The sequence below is a fragment of the Erpetoichthys calabaricus genome, chromosome 4, assembly GCF_900747795.2.
Source record: "Erpetoichthys calabaricus chromosome 4, fErpCal1.3, whole genome shotgun sequence".
Classification (NCBI taxonomy): domain Eukaryota; kingdom Metazoa; phylum Chordata; class Cladistia; order Polypteriformes; family Polypteridae; genus Erpetoichthys; species Erpetoichthys calabaricus.
Genome location: NC_041397.2, coordinates 98,322,145 through 98,344,602, shown reverse-complemented (window position 1 = coordinate 98,344,602; position 22,458 = coordinate 98,322,145). Strand labels below are relative to the sequence as shown.

Sequence of the window (22,458 nt, the reverse complement as noted above, 5' to 3'; positions counted from 1 at the left end):
AAATTGAAGGGGGTCTGAATACTTTCCGTACCCACTGTATATGACAAACAATTGTTTATTAGTTATATGGCTTGCACACAATAACGGAATTGGTTGAAGAAAGAATGTTAAAACCCATTGCTTCAGTTACTGAGCTGCTGCAGGGGTGATCCTTTTATAGAGGTGTGTAATATTCACCCAGGTTAATGCTTTTTTGTTTACTTAACAGCTGGTATGGTAAATTAATGTTTGAAGCTTAAAGTTCATTATGGGCACTTTGATTTAGAATAAGTATCTCCATAATTAAGAGGAAAATAGTTAAGTAAGAAACTGAAAATGTGAAGTTTTTGACTTGCAAGTTATTACTTTTTTTACAGGATGACGATGATGTTTATTATGAAAATTCACTAGAATACCGTCGAGGCGGAGATGGGCAGCCTAGACGCTCGAGGCCTACACAACAGTATTATCAGCCACCTAGAGCTAGAAACTGATGTGCAAGGTAAAACTGTAGGTTTTATAAATATGTCATATCTTACAAGATATTTCCAGCCACTGCAACTTACCTTGAAACGGGTATCTTTTAGTTGTTTTAACTAAAGTCTTCTCCTTTCTAAATAACTTCATTCTCTTTATTTCATGTATTCATATAATTGGTGCTAAAAAGCATTTATACCCTGTGTGTAGTACATGGTGTACCCTTTTTTGGCAATGATGACAACACTGAGCGTTTCTCTGTTATGTTAAATAACATTGGAGAACATGTTTGGGATGTGAAGCAGATTTTGTGCTATAGCACTTGTATTCATATCTGTGTTTTCAATTAATTTGAATATGTATTACACTTACATTTTTCAGAGTTCAATTGAAAATTGCCAATGCATTTTTGTAGATATTGCTGTGCAACAACATTTTTAAATATGGGTCACTCTTGAAAGCAAGTGTCATTCTACTTATGAACTGAAAAGGGTTTGGGATTGGTGATGGTCATTGTACGTATAGATACAGTAAAACCTTCATTATCTGTCAGGGGTCGAGACCAAGGCCATGACAGATGAGAGAAAAAATGGATAACAGAACAGCTACTTTAAAAATGATATATAGTAGATAAGTTTAGCGAACAGTTGTATTTATTTACAACAAAAAACTACATTAACAAAATATAATATAGCATTAACAAAATAAATTAATTTATATAATATTGTAATGACCAGAATAATAAGCAAATACAACTCAGAGGTACTTGAGTTTTCTACAATTTACTTGGAGTCTTCGTTCTGTAACAAACGGTGCCCTGTCTTATACTCCATTATCAGGGTTACAGAGCACATCTCCAAAACAATAAAAGAAAGCTTTCCCTACCAATAATTATCTCCTGCCACTTGCGTTGTGTATTTTTTCTATGCCGCAAACACTCCTGCTTGTTGTCCCTGACTTCCTACTCAAAACTTCCTTCCACCATAACTCCTAAGAGATGTTTCTGCCCCGCACAGAATAGAAGCCCTTCACCCAGTCCTATCACTTACACAGAATTCTGCCTCTGCACAGTGCATCACAAGCGGCCCGCATGTCACAATATATTAACAAAACATAACAGAGTTTAAAATAGAAAATTGCAATGCAGAAGAACATTAACATTAATACAGAATAGCATTACCATCAGTGGTTTCCATTTTTCAGAACGTTTTTCAATTTTGTCGGCGTCATGCTTTATATCTTTCACTGTTGTTCTTCCTACTCCATAACTTGAATTAATACTTGAAATGCTTTTGCCATTTTGTAAATGTTTACTAATTTTTTTTTTTTTTATTCCAACACACACACACATTTATCAGGCATAACAATGTATAGCAGTTTAATTTTGTAGTTTAGTTAAAGCAGAAGGTATGTAACTGACATTGTGATTTCAAAATTGGTCATGACACGTGGTGCTGGGGATAAACAGTACGTGCTAGCAAAAGGGAGAGTTGTTCCAGTGTGCAGAGCTCGCACTGTGCAGTAGTGATAATAGGTAGACTGGCATGTGCAATTTTTTATTTATTTTGTTAATATTTTGCCTTGATGGTTAATGGAGACAGACGGTTAATCGAGTGATGGATAATCAAGGTTTTACTGTGTGTATATAATAGTTTTTCCAGTTTTTCTTCAAATTTAATCAGTTGAAATGCCAGAGGTTTAAATTAAATTTTAGGCTAGCAAAAATCGAGAAAAGCAAATATCAGATTATTACAAATGGGCCTTTTTCAGGGAGAAACTAATAGATTACAACCTACAGATGTTCTGCAGCAATTAAAGTAAATTTAAGCCTTGCAAGTTGAACAAAACAATTTGCAACAGAAGATGGGACACCTGTGATTACTTAAAAACCCTCTTTCTATTTTAAAGCAGTTACACAAACTGAGTTACTACTACACGCTCTGAAGTAATACTTGGACAGCATTTCAGTCATAATGGCAAAAAAGGCAATGAACACTGTGTACAGTATATATTCTGTACACGCATATTACTGTGCAAAAGTCTTAGGCACTTGTGAAAAATGCTGAAAGGTAGGAATGCTGTCAAAAATAATGCCATGAACAGTTTTTATGAATCAGTATACTTCCTAGTAAGTGCAGTAAACAGAGAAAACATAACATGAAATCAGTATTTACTATGACAGCCTTTTTCTGAAATTGGCAACAGTTTTCTTAGGTCCACTTGAATGTAGTTTCCAAAGGTACTCAGTTGGTTGGTTGTTTCAAGCCTCTTAGAAAATTTGCCACAGTTTCACTGCAGATTTTTGTCTGCTTGCTTCTGCCTCTGTAAGTAATTCCAGACTATCTTGATGTTTCTGTTTCTTTTTGTGCTGCAGATTTTTTTTGTGATTTTTGCCATGTTGTTTGGTGTTATTGTCTTGCTCCAGAATGAAATTTGGGCTGATCTAATGCCTCTTTGATGAGTAACCTCCAACTCTATATGCAGAAATGCAGTCCCACATCTGCAGTGAACCTCCACTGTACTCCACTATTTATTTATTTATTTTTATTGATTTTTAATCCTTTATTCATCATATACAGTTTCATGTATTAGGAATTTGTCATTTTTTGCATACCCTAACTTGCTGTCCAAAACACATGGTCAGCTATTTATACTTGCCCGTGGAGCAATTGCAGGTTAAGGGCCTTGCTCAAGGACTCAACAGAGTAGCATTCCTTCCATCACTGCCAGGACTCGAACGTGCAGCCTGATAACCACGAAATCCGCCCTGGAGAGCCACCACTTTGCTGTAGATATCCATTCATGTACTCTTGCACTTCAGTGGACAAGCAGACTTCTGATTGATTGAAAAAGTTCTAATTTTAACATTTTAGTCCAGAACACCTACTGCTGCCAATTTTATGCACCATAGTATTTGTATTTTTTGGCTATTTCCACCTTGGACGATTGTCTTTTTGATTGCAATGTCTCCATGAGCGCCAGTTTGGATTAGGCGTATCTGGGCTGTAGATGGCTGTTCAAAGGTTCCAGTGGTTTCTGCCATTAGCGTTGCTGAACATAATCTGATTTTGAAGGGAAGTAGCTAGTTTGCTACACTGAATTTCTGTGGCCAATCACTGCATTTCCAGTCTTCTGCTTTACCAATTTGTTTGTGCTTCTTCTGAAGAGCTTAGACAGCACATCTGGAAACATGTTTCTCTCACAAAATATCATCTTGGAAGAAATCTTTATGATGTAGGATGACCACCTTATGTCTTGTTACTATGCTCACTTTTGGTGTAACATTTGCATCATCTATTGCAACCACATCTTTTTAGTTCAGTTGTCACTTTCCCATGTTTATTAACTCTGTACAAGCTTTTTCTATATTATTCAGTTTGGTTCAACTTGTCATTGACCATTAGGATCTGTTTTTTACATTGACTTAATCAAGCATTGAAGTAAATGTCTGCAAAGATATAATTTTTTAATTGGAAAGTGTTCTATTACTTTGTTAGTTTCTTTATTTAGGGGCATTTAAATAGCTCATTCTCTTGCCTCCCTTTTTGCAAAAGGAAAGTTTGGAGCTCTTAAATACATTGTTACTATTGACACACTAATCCAGAAAACATAAAATAACAGTCTAATTTTTTTGTGAACAATCTAAATGCCTAAGACTTTTGTACATATTTATGCAAATCCAAGCATATTTTTTATTCCAGTCCTGAAAAAGCATCATGAGCTCTCTGTTTTCAGTACACTTTGAGGAATTGAGTGCACTCAGTTGCCCCATTCGTGAAACACCTAAAGACAATAGTGCCATTTATATAAGAGATTGACATTTTCAGGAAAGCCGTGCTAAGTTCTACATAAGGATTTTAATGACCTTAACACTAGAATTACCAGAACCTACGAAAAAACTCGTAGATCCGGCCCACCTTAAATCCCATTGCACCTCTCCGTCAGCGTCCTTTGTCCTGTAAATATGCAGATAAAGACAAGCATCAAGAAGCCTGCTATTCCATCCCCCCACCATCGCAGAACGTGCACAAAGTTCTCTCAGCTCATGCCTTGATTATCTGGGAGTGAAGTGCTGGAGTTTTAGAGTGGAAATAATAGATCGTTATTTGGAACACATGCATTTCATGTGTGTACCTTTTCTACAATAATCTGTGTAAACACATTGTTAAAACAAACGTTTTTCATATTTTAGTAGTAAATGACAAAATGTTGGCATGAACTATATAATGTGTGAAGCCTGAAGTCCAAAGATCAAATAAACACTTTCACAAAAGCTTCAAGGATGATACAATAGCTTCCGTGGCGTAGCGGTAAGATATGCTGACTTCTAATCAAGAGTCCCCGGTTCGATCCTGACTGCCTCCTATATTTGCCATTTTCAGTAGTGAGCTGATTTTATTGTTAATATTATACAGTACACACATACATTTGGTTTGCGTCTGTAACAGACAGTGTACATTAAAGGACTTGTAAAAGTTACCTCCCCCCCCCCACTTTTATTCTCTCAGTCACGATCGCGATACATACTACCGCCCTAGGGATCTGACCCTGTTAGTTTTTATGTGAAACTGGGAATAACTGTAGGTATGAGTGGTGTTTTGAGGCAGTGGAACTGGACATTCTCTGATCTGGAGGGATAAAAGCTGACACACAAACGCTGGTGAATCTGCCTTCTTTGTATCTCACCCTTACTTGATTTTTTTTTTTATTCAGTTTTATTGAGTGGAACACGCTGAATTATTATGCACCTTATGGTCAATGAAAAACAGAGACATAGGTATATATGATATTTGGAATTATTGATTTTATGACCTGTATAGTACATTTCGGAAAACATTGTGGCACGGATGCAACATTATTCATATTATTCATATTCATTTGCAAGCCATCTTGCGCTTGTAATCAGTGACCACATTTTTTTTTTTTCGATCTTGCCCATGCAGCCTCCATATTTTGGTGCACGATGCTGTTTCTTTTGTACTTCAGGACATGCAGAGGAAAGAATAGTACAGAGGGATCAGTTCAGCGCTATATACAATCATCAGATTCAAATGTTAACAGTTCACACACACGCAAGGACTGTCCTTCCTACATTTACGACGTGTGTACTTGTTGCAATGCGCACACTTCTCTGTATGCTTTGGTTCCTATTACACACCTGAAAGGAAGAGACAATATATGTGACATTTTGAAGAAATGATTTTATGACCTGAATAATACCAATCAGAAAACAACATCGCACTAATGCAATATTATTTGAAGATAAACACCGTCAGATCGGGTGTGAATTTATGCTGGTGCTGTTACTTAGAGTCAGATCAGGAGGGACAGAGTGGGGGGTGGGTACAGCGGGATCATGATTGAGAGAATAAAACTGAAAAAAGCTAACTTTTACAAGTACCATAAATGTATACCCAATGTTCCATATATTTGTCTTTCTTTTTTTCTCCATGCTGCGTTGACATCGTGCACCAGAAGGTGTGAGCTGATTCAGTGCAAGCAGGAACAGACAGGTGGCCAGTTGCTGTGTGCTATAACAAGTTCGACCTGGCGGCGATCAACGTGCATGTACTGTGCAGGGCATGTAAGGGGGCTACTGAGAAAAGAAGAGTGTTCATGGCTTACCTTGCAGAGGAACTTCACCGTCGCATCTTACTAGAAAAGGTGATGGAAAAAGAAAAGGAGGATGCAACATCGACAAGCTTCTGTTCCAGACAGCCGCTTTCAACAGGAAAGTAAACTGAGTCAGCGTCAGGTGCCCTTTCAATGTAATAGGAACCAAAGCATAGAGAGAAGTGTGCGCATTGCAACAAGTACACACGTCGTAAATGTAGGAAGGACGGTCCTTGCGTGTGTGTGAACTGTTAACATTTGAATCTGATGATTGCATATAGCGTTGAACTGACCCCTCTGTACTATTCTTTCCTCTGCATGTCCTGGAGTACAAAAGAAACAGCACCGTGCACCAAAGTGTGGAGGCTGCATGGGTAAGATCGAAAAAAAAAAAAACGCGGTCACTGTCAGTGCAAGAAGGCGTGCAAATGAATATGAATAATATGAATAATGTTGTATCCGTGCCATAATGTTTTCTGAAATGTACTATACAGGTCATAAAATCAATAATTCCAAATATCATATATACCTATGTCTCTGTTTTTCATAGACCATAAGGTGCATACTAATTCAGCGTGAGCAGGAACACTCAATAAAACTGAATAAAAAAAAAAAAAAAATCAAGTGAGGGTGAGATACAAAGAAGGCAGATTCACCAGCGTTTGTATGTCAGCTTTTATCCTTCCAGATCAGAGAATGTCCAGTTCCATTGCCTCAAAACACCACTCACATCTACAGTTATTCCCAGTTTCAAATAAAAACTAACAGCGTCAGATCCCTAGGGCGGTAGTATGTATCGTGATCGTGACTGTGACTGAGAGAATAAAAGTGGAAAAAAAACAGTAACTTTTACAAGTCCTATAAATGTACACTGTCTGTTACAGACATAGACCAAATGTATGTGTGTACTGTATAATAACAATAAGAGCAGCTCACTACTGAAAATGACAAATATAGGAGTCAGTCGAGATTGAATTGGAGACTCTTGATTAGAAGTCAGCATATCTTACCACTACGCCACGGAAGCTTTTGTATCATCCTTGAACCTTTTGTGAAAGTGTTTATTTGATCTTTGGACTTCAGGCTTCACACATTATATAGTTTATGCCAACATTTTGTCATTTACTACTAAAATATGAAAAACGTTTTTGTTTTAACAATGTGTTTACACAGATTGTAGAAACAGAACACACATGAAATGCATTTGTTCCAAATAACGATCTATTATTTCCACTCTAAAACTCCAGCACTTCACTCCTAGATAATCAAGGCATGAGCTGGGAGAACTTTGTACATGTTCTGCGATGGTGGGGGGATGGAATAGCAGGCTTCTTGCTGCTTATCTTTATCGGCACATTTATAGGACAAAAGACACTGACGGAGAGGGACGAACAGATTTAAGGTGGTAAGAGTTTTTTCATAGGCTCTGGTAATTGTAGTGTTAAGGAATTATGAATGAAATGATTGAGAGGTCACTTGAGTTTATTCTGGGACAGCAGCAAAAAGATGTTTGATTAATTTTTTGTGTGTGAAATGTGTCATATACAGGACATATTTGAAAAATACAAGGCAAACAAAAATGTCATTTTCTATTTAAGGGATAGACATTTGTCTTCATGTCAAGTACAGATTAGAATTTAATTTCAAATAAACTCAGCAAACAAAAAGCCAAAAGGTTAATAAAAAAGTGTGAAGCATGGAGAATGTCAGGATTATTTTACTTTGTAAGATTACATAACATGGAAATTGAATCACTGTTATAAACAAAGCGACTGGTAAAAGTTATATGCATTAGGCTGACTATTATGTTATTTTTGTTTTATTAGTTTAGGCCTTTTTTTATTGTTTCTGTCCTTGAATGTCCAATTTAATTCCTTAATAAACTGTTTGCACTTTCTCTGCTTGTCATTAAATGATGCTGTACTTATTTCAGACACTTTACTGTTAATTAACATGATGCTTTGTTGCCATGCTGAAGTTTTGATTTTAAAGGAATTTTTTTCTATTTTTGAGTAGATACTATACTCTGAGACTTCAGCTTTACTTCAGTCATTTGAGGATTCTTAATTAGAATAGTCCTGCTTATGAAATCATGTTCATCTCTATACCATTTGCTCTGTGTGTGCTGTGATTTATATTATCTGGCAGTTCTTTTTAAGAGCATTAGAAGTGAGTCAGGCAGCAAAACGACACAGAACATGTGAGTGGAAGGGTGGCACAAATTATGCCCATCCATAATGATTTGCGCTGCCTTCTAGGGAGGTTACATATCTCCTTTACTAGACTGTTACTGAGTTTTTTTTTTTTTTTTTGTTTTTTTTTATTTGTTTTGCTGAACTCTTTTTCTGACATTTTCAGATTCATCATACTCCTAGGGATATGAGCTTTTGCGATGACAGTCCTCATTTAATTGTGACTAGGGCAGTGTGTTGCTTTTTGATTGGTATTCTTTTTTTGTTGTCACTGATCTCTCATTGTGAAACACACTTCCTTAGGATATTAGGAATTCATCATGTTGTTCTTGTTTAAACCTGCCTTAAAATATAAAATCTTAATGTTGGTTATAAATTATTTGTAAGGTTTTACTAATTTTATTACCTTTAATTTAATCTTAGTTATGCTATGATTTTAGGATGTCTTAATCTTACTGTGTTGGCATCAGTATAATATGTGATTTGTACTCTAATTTTTATTATTTTTTGTTGGCTAAGTTTTGTTTTAATTTATTCAGCAAACTGTGCAGCAAGGGTTGTCTGTATAAATGAAAAAATGTATTTTTCATTTTATAGAAGTTTTTTTTGCAACCAAATAGTGACTTTTTTGTGCAATGACTGTAAAAATGCACTTTTTATTGATCAGAGGGGACTGTCTTTTACAGTATTCTCACAAGTTTACATTGTAGGTTCTCCTTGACCTCCACCTGGCGGTTATTTTTCAGGTCACACCTACCTGCATACATACACTGCATACACTTTCACTAAGTATCTAATTCTTTTATTTTTTTCTGTTACCATAGGTAGATGGGGGATTCATTTTATTTAGGCTCAAGATTAGTTGTTAGTATGATAGGCCTGCAAGTTTTACTTTTGTCTATAAAATAAAAAAAATATATATATTAAACTTCTATGTATGAAGGTCTGAGGTCTTCCTCTGTTTTGTTGGGGCCCATTATCCTATTTTTTCTTAAAGCTTGGCTTTCCAAAGAGAAGCTTGTAGGCAATAGTTTCTTGCACCAATATGTAGATATTTGAAACATATGATTCTGTTATAGCTGTAGCATTTATAGATGCTCTCCATTACCATGTTTATCAAAGCCTATGCTGATATTTAGAATTAATTTAAAGAGAGGCAATTCTATGTTAGTAACCTGAGTCAACAGTTAATACCTTGATAGCTGTGAGTGACCCCTCCAGTACTGATGTACTGAAGGAAAACATCAAAGTTGCGCAAAGCAAAGGCCCATTTTTTAAGTGTTATCTGTCAATCAATTTCTGTCTTAATGTGCTTAGTCCAATACTGTCTTGTCAAGAAGCAACCCTCTGATAAGCATTGCCATTTGATAGGATTATATTGAAAAACAAATTTTAATGTACAGGTTTTAAAAGAATCTTTTAAAAGATTATGAAGGAAATACTTCGGTATTATTATAAATTTGTTTCCAAACAAAAGATTGATTGTAAATCACTTTTTCTGTCCAGACCAGAGGTGTCAAACTCCAGGCCTGGAGGGCCACAGTGGCTTTTCATTCTTACCATCTTCTTCATTAGTGACCAGTTTTTGCTGCTGATTAACTTTTTGCTTTAGTTTTAATTAACTTGACTCAGGTCTCTTGGTTGTCTTTTTTTTTTTAATTAGCAGCCAAACAATAATGAGACACAAAATGAGCTGCCACATCACCAGCTCTCCTGTGTCCGTCACATAATATCTGAAACTAAAGAAAAGTGAAGGTCTCGGTAAGGTTGATCTCTTAGGTCACCAAAACATTTTGACGAACAGAAAGTCAACATTTTTGGAAATGTCTGCTGTGGCAGAATGAGAGCAGCGACAGGCCACGGAATTAACTAACAGGCTTAATTAACAGCAGGAATCAGCTTCTCATTAATAGATTGGTTGGAGTTTGAAATCCCAGTTTACCTGCTCATCTGTTGGATCGTTTCACATCTCATTTCTGTTTGGCTGTCATTTCATGAAGAAACGAATCAATTCAGAGGCCTGAATCCTTAAAAACAGGGCTATTAAAATAAAGGGAAAGGAGTTAATTAGCAGTGAAAATTGGTCACTAATGAAGAAGATGGTTAGAATGAAAACCTGCAGCCACTGCGGCCCTCCAGGCCTGGAATTTGACACCCCTGGTCTAGACCATTATAATTTTATGAAAAAGCCTGATTAATGTAGTTTGCTTAAATATTATGCAGTTACACTGCTCTGTGACATTATAACGTAACTCATGATATTACATATAGACCATGCCTAAATAGAATTTTTATTTATGCTCCATTCTGGGCTCTCTTTTCAACAATGTTTTTCATGATGCTGTCACTATATATTCCTATGAAATACCTGCTTGCCATTTCAATTTTAAATGAGGTGGCTCACTACATACAACTTCTACTAAATAGTCTTATTTTTATTATTATTATTATTTTTTTTTTTTTTAAAGGAAGAGAGACAGAGAATGCTTTTTTCCACAATTGGTAGTATACATTTGTGTGAGCTGTAAAATTGCAATCTTGGCCTACTGTGTTTTTTTTTAATTACAATAAAGAAACATGCTCTACAAATTAAAATATAACTGATATATTTGTTTACATTGCTGGTGCTTTTTTGCATAACAAAACAAATGGAATGTTAAATGAAAGTTCGAGGTTGCTATTTATTGTGAACAGTTAAACGCAGACAGCTGAATGTAAAAAAGTTGAATAATCAGAACAAAATAATACAGTGTAGTAGGGTAATGCTTTTCAGAAATGATGGTAAAGTTCATTCAGTGTTTTATAATGTGTATTTTAAATACAGCAATAAACATCTTGTCACCTTGTTATCAGGAGAATTTTCAAAAAATTATTCAGTCAAACAGGTTAATATGAAATTTAGTGAGAAGCTTGCTAAAAATTACATTTGGAATTGCTGGCTTAACCAAGCTGTGAAAAAATGTGTTTTGCTTAGTGGATAATGTTTCAGAACGTGACCTGGCAGTTCAAATTAAGATTATGTTTAAAAGGTAGTAGCATTAGTTGGAGTAAAGTAATTCAGGAACATTTTTTTTTTCACTGAATTGCAGATAAAACAGTCACAATAAAATTTATATTGTACATTATGCTTGTTTTGGTACACAATGTACATATTTGTTTTTGTCTTTTTTTGTGAAATGTAGCCTGCAGAGGACATAAATCTTTGCTTTACTGCAGGCTTCAAATATTTTTGTTTATTTTTGCACCCTTGGAGACTTCTGCCTCCAAGCATACTTATTTAGAAAACTGTACTCTGGTATTTTTTCCTCCTGGTCTTGATTAGCTTTTTGCATGATGTGTATGAAAAATATTTTGGAAAATCAGAACCAAGATTTGCAAGTTTTCTGAAATGTTAACTCTCAGTGTGTCACCAAGCAACTGGTACTTGTGAGGAGCTTAATGCTCAGTTTGAAAATGCAAAATCAGAGGTAAGGCAAGATGTACAGTATCTACACTGTGTGAAATATTGACCTACCATTCCTTAGCATGTGTTACATTTCTATCAGCTGTTTAACTTCCCCAGGCCTAGTTAATATAAAATAATGTGTTAATTTTTGTGATTAATGTGGCTTGTTTAATGTGTTAAAAAATATTGTTGCATCCAGGGCAGGAAACGAGGCGATCACCTCAGGAAGTATTTTGGTCAGGGCAAAATTTTATTTATATAGTACAGTATCTTTAAAATTTTATGAAATAAAAATTTCATTCAAAGGTTTAACATTGTGTATTATGCGGTTCACAATGCTACATCACATGTCAATCCATAGCACTGGAGTTCATTTTCTTGATATATATATACTGACATAGGTGTCAGGGAGTGAGAAAGGGGGGTTTATGGCAGGCCTTGTACAATGATAGAGGAAAGTTGCAAAGGTAAAAATTATGTTTTTTTTTTCATTTCATTTTATATTTCTGTAATATTTTGTTAAAAGTTCAGGTTTAAGGCCATTGTTTTAAGCTTAAACTTTGTCATTATTTTTTTAAATTCCTTTGTGTTGATTCTAGATTAAATTTGTGATTCAGTGCGTATTTACTTCATGATTTATGTGTTCATTTTATAATTACATACATTTATGAGATTATTTTTTTAAATCGATTTCATGGCCTAATTAACACAAATATTGTTGAAATAAAAGTCAGTTAAACAATAAATGTAATTTACATGGTTCTGTGGGTCTTGGTTCCAAAACACTGAAATATAAGTTACACAATATAAGAGCAAACTGCTTAATATTTTTGTACTTACATTGTATGTCGTAAGCAGTGTGGTAAAAGACTGTGGCATGAGCATTTCTCTGTATATTACTGATGTAGAGTTTAGTAAATACTTGTTCATTGTGTGAGGCACCATGGCAATTGAAGACATTAATAATTGTATGTACCACTTAGGTATGAATATGTAATAATTTTATAATAATTAAAGCTTTAGAATATTTGTTTTGCTTATTGGCTTTTATTTATTTAAAGATTTTCCCTATTTTACTGAGAATCAGTTTTACACTAGCTCTATACTATACTAAGTACTATACATTTTTTGTTTTCAAAACGTTTAAAAATGTACAATAGTTGACACATGATAATTGTGAAAGCACAATGAACAAAATAATTTTGCACCAGGGGGACAATTGGCACATTATGCTTTGTAAATATGTTGAAGTACAGTCACTGTGAAAAGAGGATTGAATTTCCATTTTGTCAGATGCAGTGGCTGAGATGTCTGTGCTAGCCAGCAGGTGAGGATGCAGGTTTAGTTATGGCCCAGGTCTTTATTGCTCCTTGTAATTTATTGAATATTTAAATCTAACCATCTATCAGATTGTGGATGGAACAAGTGGCAGTGATTTTTAGATGCATATATTTTAATATGTGTTTTCAATTAAGCTTTTTCTAAAGAAAATGTTTAAAAATATACTTTTTCACATTTTATTAACTACAGAATTAAATGTGTCTTTCTTGAATTTTATTGAAAACTATAAATTGCACTTTTCATTTTGCTTGTATTCATTAATTTTTTTTATAGAATATAGTTTTGTTGTGGGCGGCACGGTGGCGCAGTGGGTAGCGCTGCTGCCTCGCAGTTGGGAGATCTGGGGACCTGGGTTCGCTTCCCGGGTCCGCCCTGCGTGGAGTTTGCATGTTCTCCCCGTGTCTGCGTGGGTTTCCTCCGGGCGCTCCGGTTTCCTCCCACAGTCCAAAGACATGCAGGTTAGGTGGATTGGCGATTCTAAATTGGCCCTAGTGTGTGCTTGGTGTGTGGGTGTGTTTGTGTGTGTCCTGCGGTGGGTTGGCACCCTGCCCAGGATTGGTTCCCTGCCTTGTGCCCTGTGTTGGCTGGGATTGGCTCCAGCAGACCCCCGTGACCCTGTGTTCGGATTCAGCGGGTTGGAAAATGGATGGATGGATGGATAGTTTTGTTGTGTGCTATGTAGAAGGTGAATGTATAGTACAAATATGAATGTATAGTACAATGAGAGTGCCACATGAAACTAATTATTACATTATATCTAAATACAGCTGCAGCAAAGATATAAATCAGTTAAAAGTAAATGTTATAATGTATATATTGCATTTGGTTTTACAATAATAATTAATTAATTTAGTAATGCTATGTTATAGTTTTAATGAATAATATCCAAGAATCTGAAATAATTCCTAAGTCATTTTTAAACTTTATAAATGACTCAAAGAAAAGAAGCATATGGCCTTAAAGCTATTATATATCTTTTGTCTCATAGGTTATCTGAATTAATTGATACATGCTCTATACCAGTCCATAATGCTTTAATATTCAGTATTTTAATAATGTGTCTATTCTCTGGTGTTTAGTGTAAGTGTACTTGCAATGGAAATTGTAGGAACACTTTTTATTTTCATCTTTAGTTACCTGCATGATTTTATAGCCCGTAATATTTAGAGAAATTGGAAGTAAACTAAATGTCCAAAGGCCGTATAAACCTATGTGTTTTGTATTTTTCTTCCAAAGGTTTTCCTTTTCTGAGAAAACATAAAAGAAGCACAAAAATCACTGCTTTCATGTAGCCAAGAAGAATTATCCTCATTAAAATCCAAAAGCTTTCTTCCATTGTGTGGTGCAGTTCTACAGAGATACAAAAAAAGGGCTTAACAAATGTTGGATAAACTCTAAGAAGTTGACTGGAAACTTTGTAAAGAGCAAAAAAGCTTTTTTCTACCTGATATATATCTATATATAACTGTGTTAATAAATACAATGCACAATTGTATGTTTGTCTTTCATTTATTCATTACTTAGCATTTATTGTTGTAATAAAGAAACAAAGAGATCATTAACCTTCGGGCACTTGAAAGCAAACCCCATATATTGTAAAGAAAAGCAAAAGAAAAGCATCATAAAGACACAAGTCTTAAAAGAGACTGCTTAAGGTGGCAGAGCTTCCAATCTTATGGGTTCCTGGCAGGAAGAGGTGTGTCCAGGCAGGAGAACACTGGAAGTTATACCAGAGATGTCATGGTCGTCAGTCTTCCAATCTGCAGAGACAGGAAGAGAAAGGGTATCAGTCAACAGTGGCGTCTCGCATTCCGGCAGGAGATCACAATTAACTGAGCCCTTAATCCGTCTCCCATATGCTCACGTGTGTAGCAAATTAAATCACAGGTCTTCATGCAAGGAAAGACTTTTGAATATGCTGTAAAAGTGGACATCAGATACCTCAAAAATAAATAAATATTCAGGTTGTTTTCTACAAAGGAGCTGTGCTTTCCATTTATAGTCCAACACGTGATTTTAAGTCAAGGTGCTGCACCCCCTCTGAGATTTGAGCATGATGATAAACTTTAAAAAAAAAAAATATTAACATTATGGTGTTTGGAACACATAGATACAGAAGGGGGATGGAATGAATGCGCTACTCAATTCAGGTTGTGTTTTTTTTTTTTTTTTTAAATAAACTTGAGCTGTCATTCAATTGACTTACTGATTGATAAACATTGCAATTATTTATTTTCTGGAGGGTTTAATTTCTTGCTAGTGTGAACCATGTTTAAATACTACCACTCTAGACCTTTTTTTTTTTTTAAATTTTTTTTATAAATCAGTGGCACTTTCTGGGAGAGGATTTGCACCCTTACACAAAATTGTAAAAGTGATCATTTATGACTACTCTATTTTCTAAAATAAAATGTTATAATTTATTGGCTGACTCCAGAAGACAATTGCAAAAAAACACTAGCTGAAATAATGTTAGGCAAAAGACAAAAAGGTACAAAGGAAGCAGTGTAAATAGTCAAACTGAAATTGCAATAATGTAATCTAAAACCAAAGCTAACTGTTGAATCAATGGCTGAAAGCTCCAAATGAAAGTTGGGATCCTGTAGGTAAGGATCAAACAATGTGTGGAACCATGACTTGCTTCCAGCAACCTTACATTAGATCTTTTACCTAACAAAAGAATTAAAGGAGGTACATGAGGGTTAACACTACCAAACTCCGAAAAAGAAACATTGATTTTATTGTAAATTAAAAGGACTGTGCCTAAAATAAACAGCATCTGAAAAGTTAAACCAAAATGTTAAGTCCCTCTAAAATTGAATGAGGCAACAACTTCCAGGAGAGCTCTGACACAATGGCTAAAAAATTCACCTAGCAAATTGTCTTTCTTCAGTATGCTTCTCTCCAGTGAAGTCAGACCTGAAAGTAAATTTTCACCCATTATTAAAAAGTTGGATAAAATGACATGTCCTTAACTGACAGAATAATTACCCTCAATGCAGAATAGTTCTGCTCAACTCCTATTCACAGTGATTTTGAACCAGCTGCCCGCTGAGTTTTTTTTAGCTCTTAAGTTCATTCTATAAAATTTCTTGTATTAGAAATTTGTTAGTTTTCCCATACCCCTTGGGGATAGAGTGTGGGGTCAGTCATCGTACAGCACCCCTGATTTGTTAGTTTTCCCATACCCCTTGGGGATAGAGTGTGGGGTCAGTCATCGTACAGCACCCCTGGAGCAAGTGCAGGGTAAGGGACATGCTCAGGGGCTCAGCAGAGTAGGATCACTTTTGGCAGTAACGGGGATTTTCCGGATACCAGCACAGATCCTTGGCCTCAGAGTCACCATTCCACCCTTTCATTCTAGCAAAGTTGTTCAAGAAACAGTTAACCCGTGTCATTGTAATCATAATAATAAGTTTAATGTCACTCTGCTATGTACAAAAGTTATTTTATAAATCCACTCACATGTACAGGCCAGGCCCAAGTTAGCACACAGGGGCTCTCAGCATTTAGAACTGCTATGCAAGCATTTGAAGAGAGAAAGGTACAACTATGAAAATGGGTATTGTACTATTTCTGTATGTTAGAGATGAAATTGAATCCTCTCTTTTCCTTGTTTGGAACCTAAGTAAGGGCCCGCTTGTATAGAAAACAGTATAAAAAATTTTTGGACAGCAGTCAAGTCTTCGGAGCCAATGGACGGATGGAAGATTACGTCATACTTCCTGAAAATCCTTTCAGCGCAGCGACGAAAATGACAAACTCTACACAAAGTGTTGTCATGGCTTCCTCGTCTGTTATGCCACATAAATAGTCATTAAAAAAAGCTAAGTTATTTGCTCTTATGTGATTTTTACTGCCGTATCACTATGGGAGGGATATCGCCTTTTTACATTATATCTATATAGTTTCAGGTTACTTAAAACACCGTAATTTAAAAAAACTTATTCCAACTAGGGAGCTAGTGACCCCTAGAGAAACAGTCATAGAAACACTATGCCATCTGTTGGCAGCATGTGGAACAAGAAGAAATAGTAAAAGCCCACTTAGTGATGTGTCATCTGTCACCTGAGGCCTCCTATATAAAACTTTGAGTGGATTTGAGTGTTAAAATATGCACCTGCCAAAAAAAAAAAAAAAATCAGATTTATAAAGGTGCGGTGGGCTGGCGCCCTGCCTGGGGTTTGTTTCCTGCCTTGCGCCCTGTGTTGGCTGGGATTGGCTCCAGTAGACCCCCGTGACCCTGTAGTTAGGATATAGTGGGTTGGATAATGGATGGCTGGATTTATAAAGGCTAGCATTCACACATTTCTATGCAATTTACTATTTATAAATCACAGAACCCTTGTGCATATGCACACTTGAGCATATCCCGGACACTGCCCTGAAACAGCCATATGTGGAGTGTGCTAATCAACCTCATACATATGCAACCATCTCAGCGATTCTGTTTTTTATTTATTTATTTTTCTGAACTGTTGCTATTATATGTTTCACTTGGCTGTTATAAGTTGCATTGAATAAGTACAGCTGGAGGAATATGTTTGTGTGGGTCTTCATTTCAGGCTGCAAATCAATAAAATGTGAATATTTTGAATGGTGTGATTCTTTTCTAAACACACTCAACACCCACACCATATGAGAAATTGATGTAAAGCCTTATTGGTCATTTAATGGCTTCCAGCAGAGAAAGAGTGGTGGAGTGAAACTTAACTGAGATATTCCGGACCTATCGGCCAGTTCCCTGAGAAGTGACATACAATTAGGTCCGTAAGTATTTGGGCAGTGGCACAATTTTCACAGTTTTGGCTCTTTGTGTCACTGCAATGGATTTGAAATGAAGAAATAATTGTGTGATTGAAGTGTAGACTAGGGCTAACAAAAATTTCATATGAGCTGTTTAGGAATGACAGCTATTTTTATAAATGGTCCCAGGTCTTTCAGGGGCTCAAAAGTATTTGGACAATTGACTGACAAGCTGTTCCCTAGCCAGGTGGGAGCAGGCCCCTCATTATTTCATTAACTATCAAGCAGGTAGAAGGTCTGGAGTTGATTCCAGGTGTGGAATTTGCATTTGGAATCTGTCCCTGTGAACTCTCAATATGAGGTCCAAATAGCTGTCCATGCAAGTAAAAACAGGACATCATCAGTCAGAGAACACAAAAGAAACCCTTTAGAGACATAGCAGAAACACCAGGGGTCTCATGCATAATGCCGTGCATAGAATTCACACTAAAACATGGCGTACGGACAAAAGCAGAAATGTGTGTATGCACAAAAAAAAACATGCATAAATTTGTGCATACGCCAACTTCCACATTCTTCCGCCTCATAAATCCCGGTCAGCGTGAGTAACGCACATGTATGCGCCTGCCGCCACTTCCCAACTCCTCCCAGAATTACGCCTCTTTGGATATGCAAATCAATATAAATAGCGCTTAAGCTCAGCGTTCTGTGAAAAGACAATGGCAAAAGCACGGGGGAAAAAAAAGAAGAATTTCAGCAAATACCAAGTGAAGGCATGGAAAAACGTACTATTTCTTGGTTTAAACAGTAGTATAAACAACAAAAGGAAGTTGATCGAGTGACATAGAGTGTCGGAGAAACTTGAAAGTTCAAGGTCACAAAGTCACACAGTGCCCGAAATATCAAAGTTGCCATGAAAAGGCGAGCCACAGCCCAGCGTCTGAGAGTCTTATGGAAGCTTATTACGGTACAGAGAAAAGAAAAAAAAAATGCACACACAGTGGGGGAAAAAAAACTCAAAATGTCAACTTTAATCTCGAAATTTCCACTTTAGTCATATAGTTTATTTTGTCATTAAAGCAGAACAACATAAACTTCATCTTAAAATCGTTTAATTTACTAGTTTCTTAAATCCCATTGTAACTAAAATACCATGTTAAATGCTTTGTTTTCTATGCGTTCTTCTATGTGTGTGAATCATTATGTGCTTCTTAAAAGGGTCTTCTCTTCCTCCGACAGGACACAGAATCCATTGCATTCGTGATATTACAGCTCTCTGAATAATTTAAATACTGAGATTTATAATTGATATTTTAATGATGAATGGAATTAAAGCATGTTGTTAAACATGGGAAAATGGTGGCGCAGAGATAGTGACAAGCTGGCACCCCAGCCAGAGATTGTTCCTGCCTCCCACAAGATGCTTGCTGCACCGTGCGCGACCTTCGATGAAATAATTTATTGCAGCAGTACTGTCTCTCTCAAACATACTAACCCCCAATTGCTGTCCTCCTTTTTCTTTCTCCAAGTACTCAATCGCCACACAATCAGTTCTTTAATAAATGTCAAGCCATCTGTAAGCTAGAACGCTGATTCTTCAAAACTTTTAAGGAACATTGAAATATCTTTGTAGTACATGTTTAATTATTCTATCCATCTATCATTACAGTGTCACGCCAGTCCCAGCTAGAATACAGGGCGAGGCAGGAACAATCCCTTAACGGGGCACCAGCTCGTCGCTAGCACTGCAACGCCGTGTCCTCATATGTTTAATTATTAACAAAATAGATTATTTAAATGATGTTAACATTTCATCTGTATAATGTAATAAACATTTTGCTGCATTTTATCTTCAAAATTATATCGTCATCATATGTAAATACACGCTTTATATAGTGGCTCAGGTTGTGCAATATTATAACTATCGCAAGTTTACAGTGAGGTAACTGTATTTATAAGTACAAACAGTTCTACAAGGAGCACTTGATGGACTGATTGAGTGTGTTTATAGTTCTTGGGATGAAACTGTTTCTGAACCGTGAGGTCCCTGCAGGAAAGGCTCTGAAGCATTTGTCGTATGAGAGCAGTTCAAATAGCACACGGTTGAGGCAGCGTGTGCTTGATGCTGTATACCGATAATTCTCTTTCCAATCAGCTGCTATAGAGCTGTGATTCCACAGTCAAATACAGTGGGATAAATACTTGAGAGGGACAACGCTAAAGCAGCTATGATATTTGGAAAAGTTTGGCCATTCCATGGACCATTATATTGTTACAGGTTAATTACAATGAGATGCCTTAAACTGATTAACAATATGCAGTTAATTTCAGTGTATTTGATAAAGCCGTGTCAGTGATGTGGATCTAAAAAAGAAATGGAAACCACAGAGGAACAGTAACACTGCTTTGACGCTGGGTGCCGCCAGTTTGCAAAATCGAGCGGAGAACTTGTGTACGCCAGGTATTGAGCTGGCACGAAAATGTGCATGGCTTTATGCCAAGTTTAGTTTTTATACATCGCGATGTGAGCGTGGAAACAGATGTACACAACATTTTTTTACATACGCACCGTTTATACATGAGGCCCCAGGAGTGGTCAAATCAACCATCTGGTACATTCTTAAAGAGAAGGAATGAACTGGGGAGCTCAGCAACGCCAGAAGGCCTGGACAACCATGGAAGGCAACTGTGCTAGATGATTGCAGAATTTTTTCTTTGGTGAAGAAAAACACATTCACAACATTTAGCCATACCAAGAACACTCTCCGGGAGGTTGGCCTATCATTGCCAAAGTCTGCCATTAAGAGAAGACTTCATGAAAGTAAATACACATTAAGTTTTCTTTTATAAATCCCAATGTTTGTGTGGAAAGCTGCTTACGCACATTTCAAGCCTCTTTTTATTTATGTGCAACCTTTAGTAATGAGGCACCAGACCTTTTATTAGAATTTTATAATTTTATATAATTTTATAATTATATAATTTTTTATTAAAATTATAAATAAATGAAAAAAATTGTTAAGTCTGGACTTTACTGAGCAGCATATATTTATAATAACAAAATAACCATAAACTCAATGAATGATGCATAAAATGCATATGAATATTGGTTCTTTGGTCAATTTTTCTTTTTAACTGTAAGGTTAGTTATGTCTATGCTTACAATAAAATGTGAAAATACATTAACTAAACAGAGCTCAGTGAAAGTGTTGGTGTACGCCATGGGTGAGGAGCATCATGTGAAACAAAAATAAATAATGTTAAAGGAACACAATTCATTTGTGTTTAGACAACTGCTATTTTTGAACTGTATTAGCATCGAGATGTTTTTATTTTCCCTGCCTTTGAGAATACACATTCACAGGTCACATATGAGGCTGGAGTACACAAAAACCCCATTGCCAGCTTTTGTTACCTATATGTACCAAGTCTTTGCCATCTCTCCCGCTCTGTGATTCGAGCCACGAGCCAAACCAGCCACGTGATGTGAACATGCTGTGAAGCTTCACACGTCATCGATTACGCCAAATTTTCAAAACGATACAAAATTTGTGTGGATTAAGCTATTATGATTGTCACTTATGGACAGAAAGCTGTCAAAAAAAATCTACAGCCACCAGGAAGCTACAAATTCTTTATTATTTATCAATTAAAAGAAAGCTGAATACAAAATTTTTATTTCAAAAATCCAAGAAAGAATGTAAAAAATCTGAAAACACAAATTAATAAATAATGGAAATAAAACAATACTTTATAATAAAAAAAAAACAAAAGCAAATACAAAAGAATAAAAAAAAAGTTGCCAAAATTTCTTTAAATAGCCCGCAGGTGCTCAACAAGAAGAACCTAAAGCACGTGGAGCCAGTAATTTAATTGATGTGTCAGCCCTCTACTGTTTAAAGCAGTGTTGGTCAACTGATGCGTCGCGGTGGGTCAGGAGTTGCTATTGTTTATAAAGGTAGTGGGTCACAAAGTGGGTTGCGGTCTTTTGTGATTGGGTCACACAGTACATTCAGAAGAATACATTCAGTCCATCAAAGTTGTTGGTTTAGCTACGTTGGATTCTATTCAATAAGGGCGCGCACAAAAAGGCGACCTTCAAAAGGGCGACCTCAATTGGGCGCGGAGAATAAAAGCGCACATAAATAAAAGCGATCTTCAAAAGGGCGACCTCAATTGAGCGCCGAATAAAGGCGCGCGTAAATAAAGGCGAGCTTCAAAAGGACGACCTCAATTGAGCGCCGAATAAATGCGCGCGCAAATAAAGGAACGCTTCAAAAGGATGACCTTCGGAGCGAATTAAATTAATTGTCCTTGATTATGCTAATAGACCGCATCTCGAATATCTACGTGGCATTGCACATAATCTACAGCTTCAAGTGTAACTTGCTTTCACCTTTTTATACATTCAGTCATTGCCTTAATCTAATTTTCTGTAATTTTGAAAACAAAGAACTATAGAGAGCTTTAGAAATAGTTTGTTAGAAGTAGTTCGTTAGAAGTTCATGCATTAATTAATTGGATGTTTTAATATTCTTGCTTTCACCTTTTTATACGTTCAATCATTGCCTTTATCTAATAAATTTTCTGTAATAATTTTGTTGCGTTTGCCTTTATTCGCTGCGCCCAATTGACGTCACCCTTTTGAAGCACTCCTTTATTTAT

At 36.1% G+C, this 22,458-nt stretch overlaps 1 protein-coding gene across 1 annotated transcript in view; it reads left to right on the top strand.

Annotated features, from left to right (window-relative positions):
* Positions 1–14,542, top strand: part of tdrd3 (tudor domain containing 3) — a 100,502-nt gene extending 85,960 nt beyond the window's left edge. The window contains exons 13-14 of the mRNA XM_028799630.2: positions 357–481; positions 14,284–14,542. Of these exons, the coding sequence (XP_028655463.1) occupies positions 357–473 (117 nt within the window). The 3' untranslated portion in view covers positions 474–481; positions 14,284–14,542. The remainder of the gene's footprint in view (positions 1–356; positions 482–14,283) is intronic.
* Positions 14,543–22,458: the final 7,916 nt, after the last annotated feature.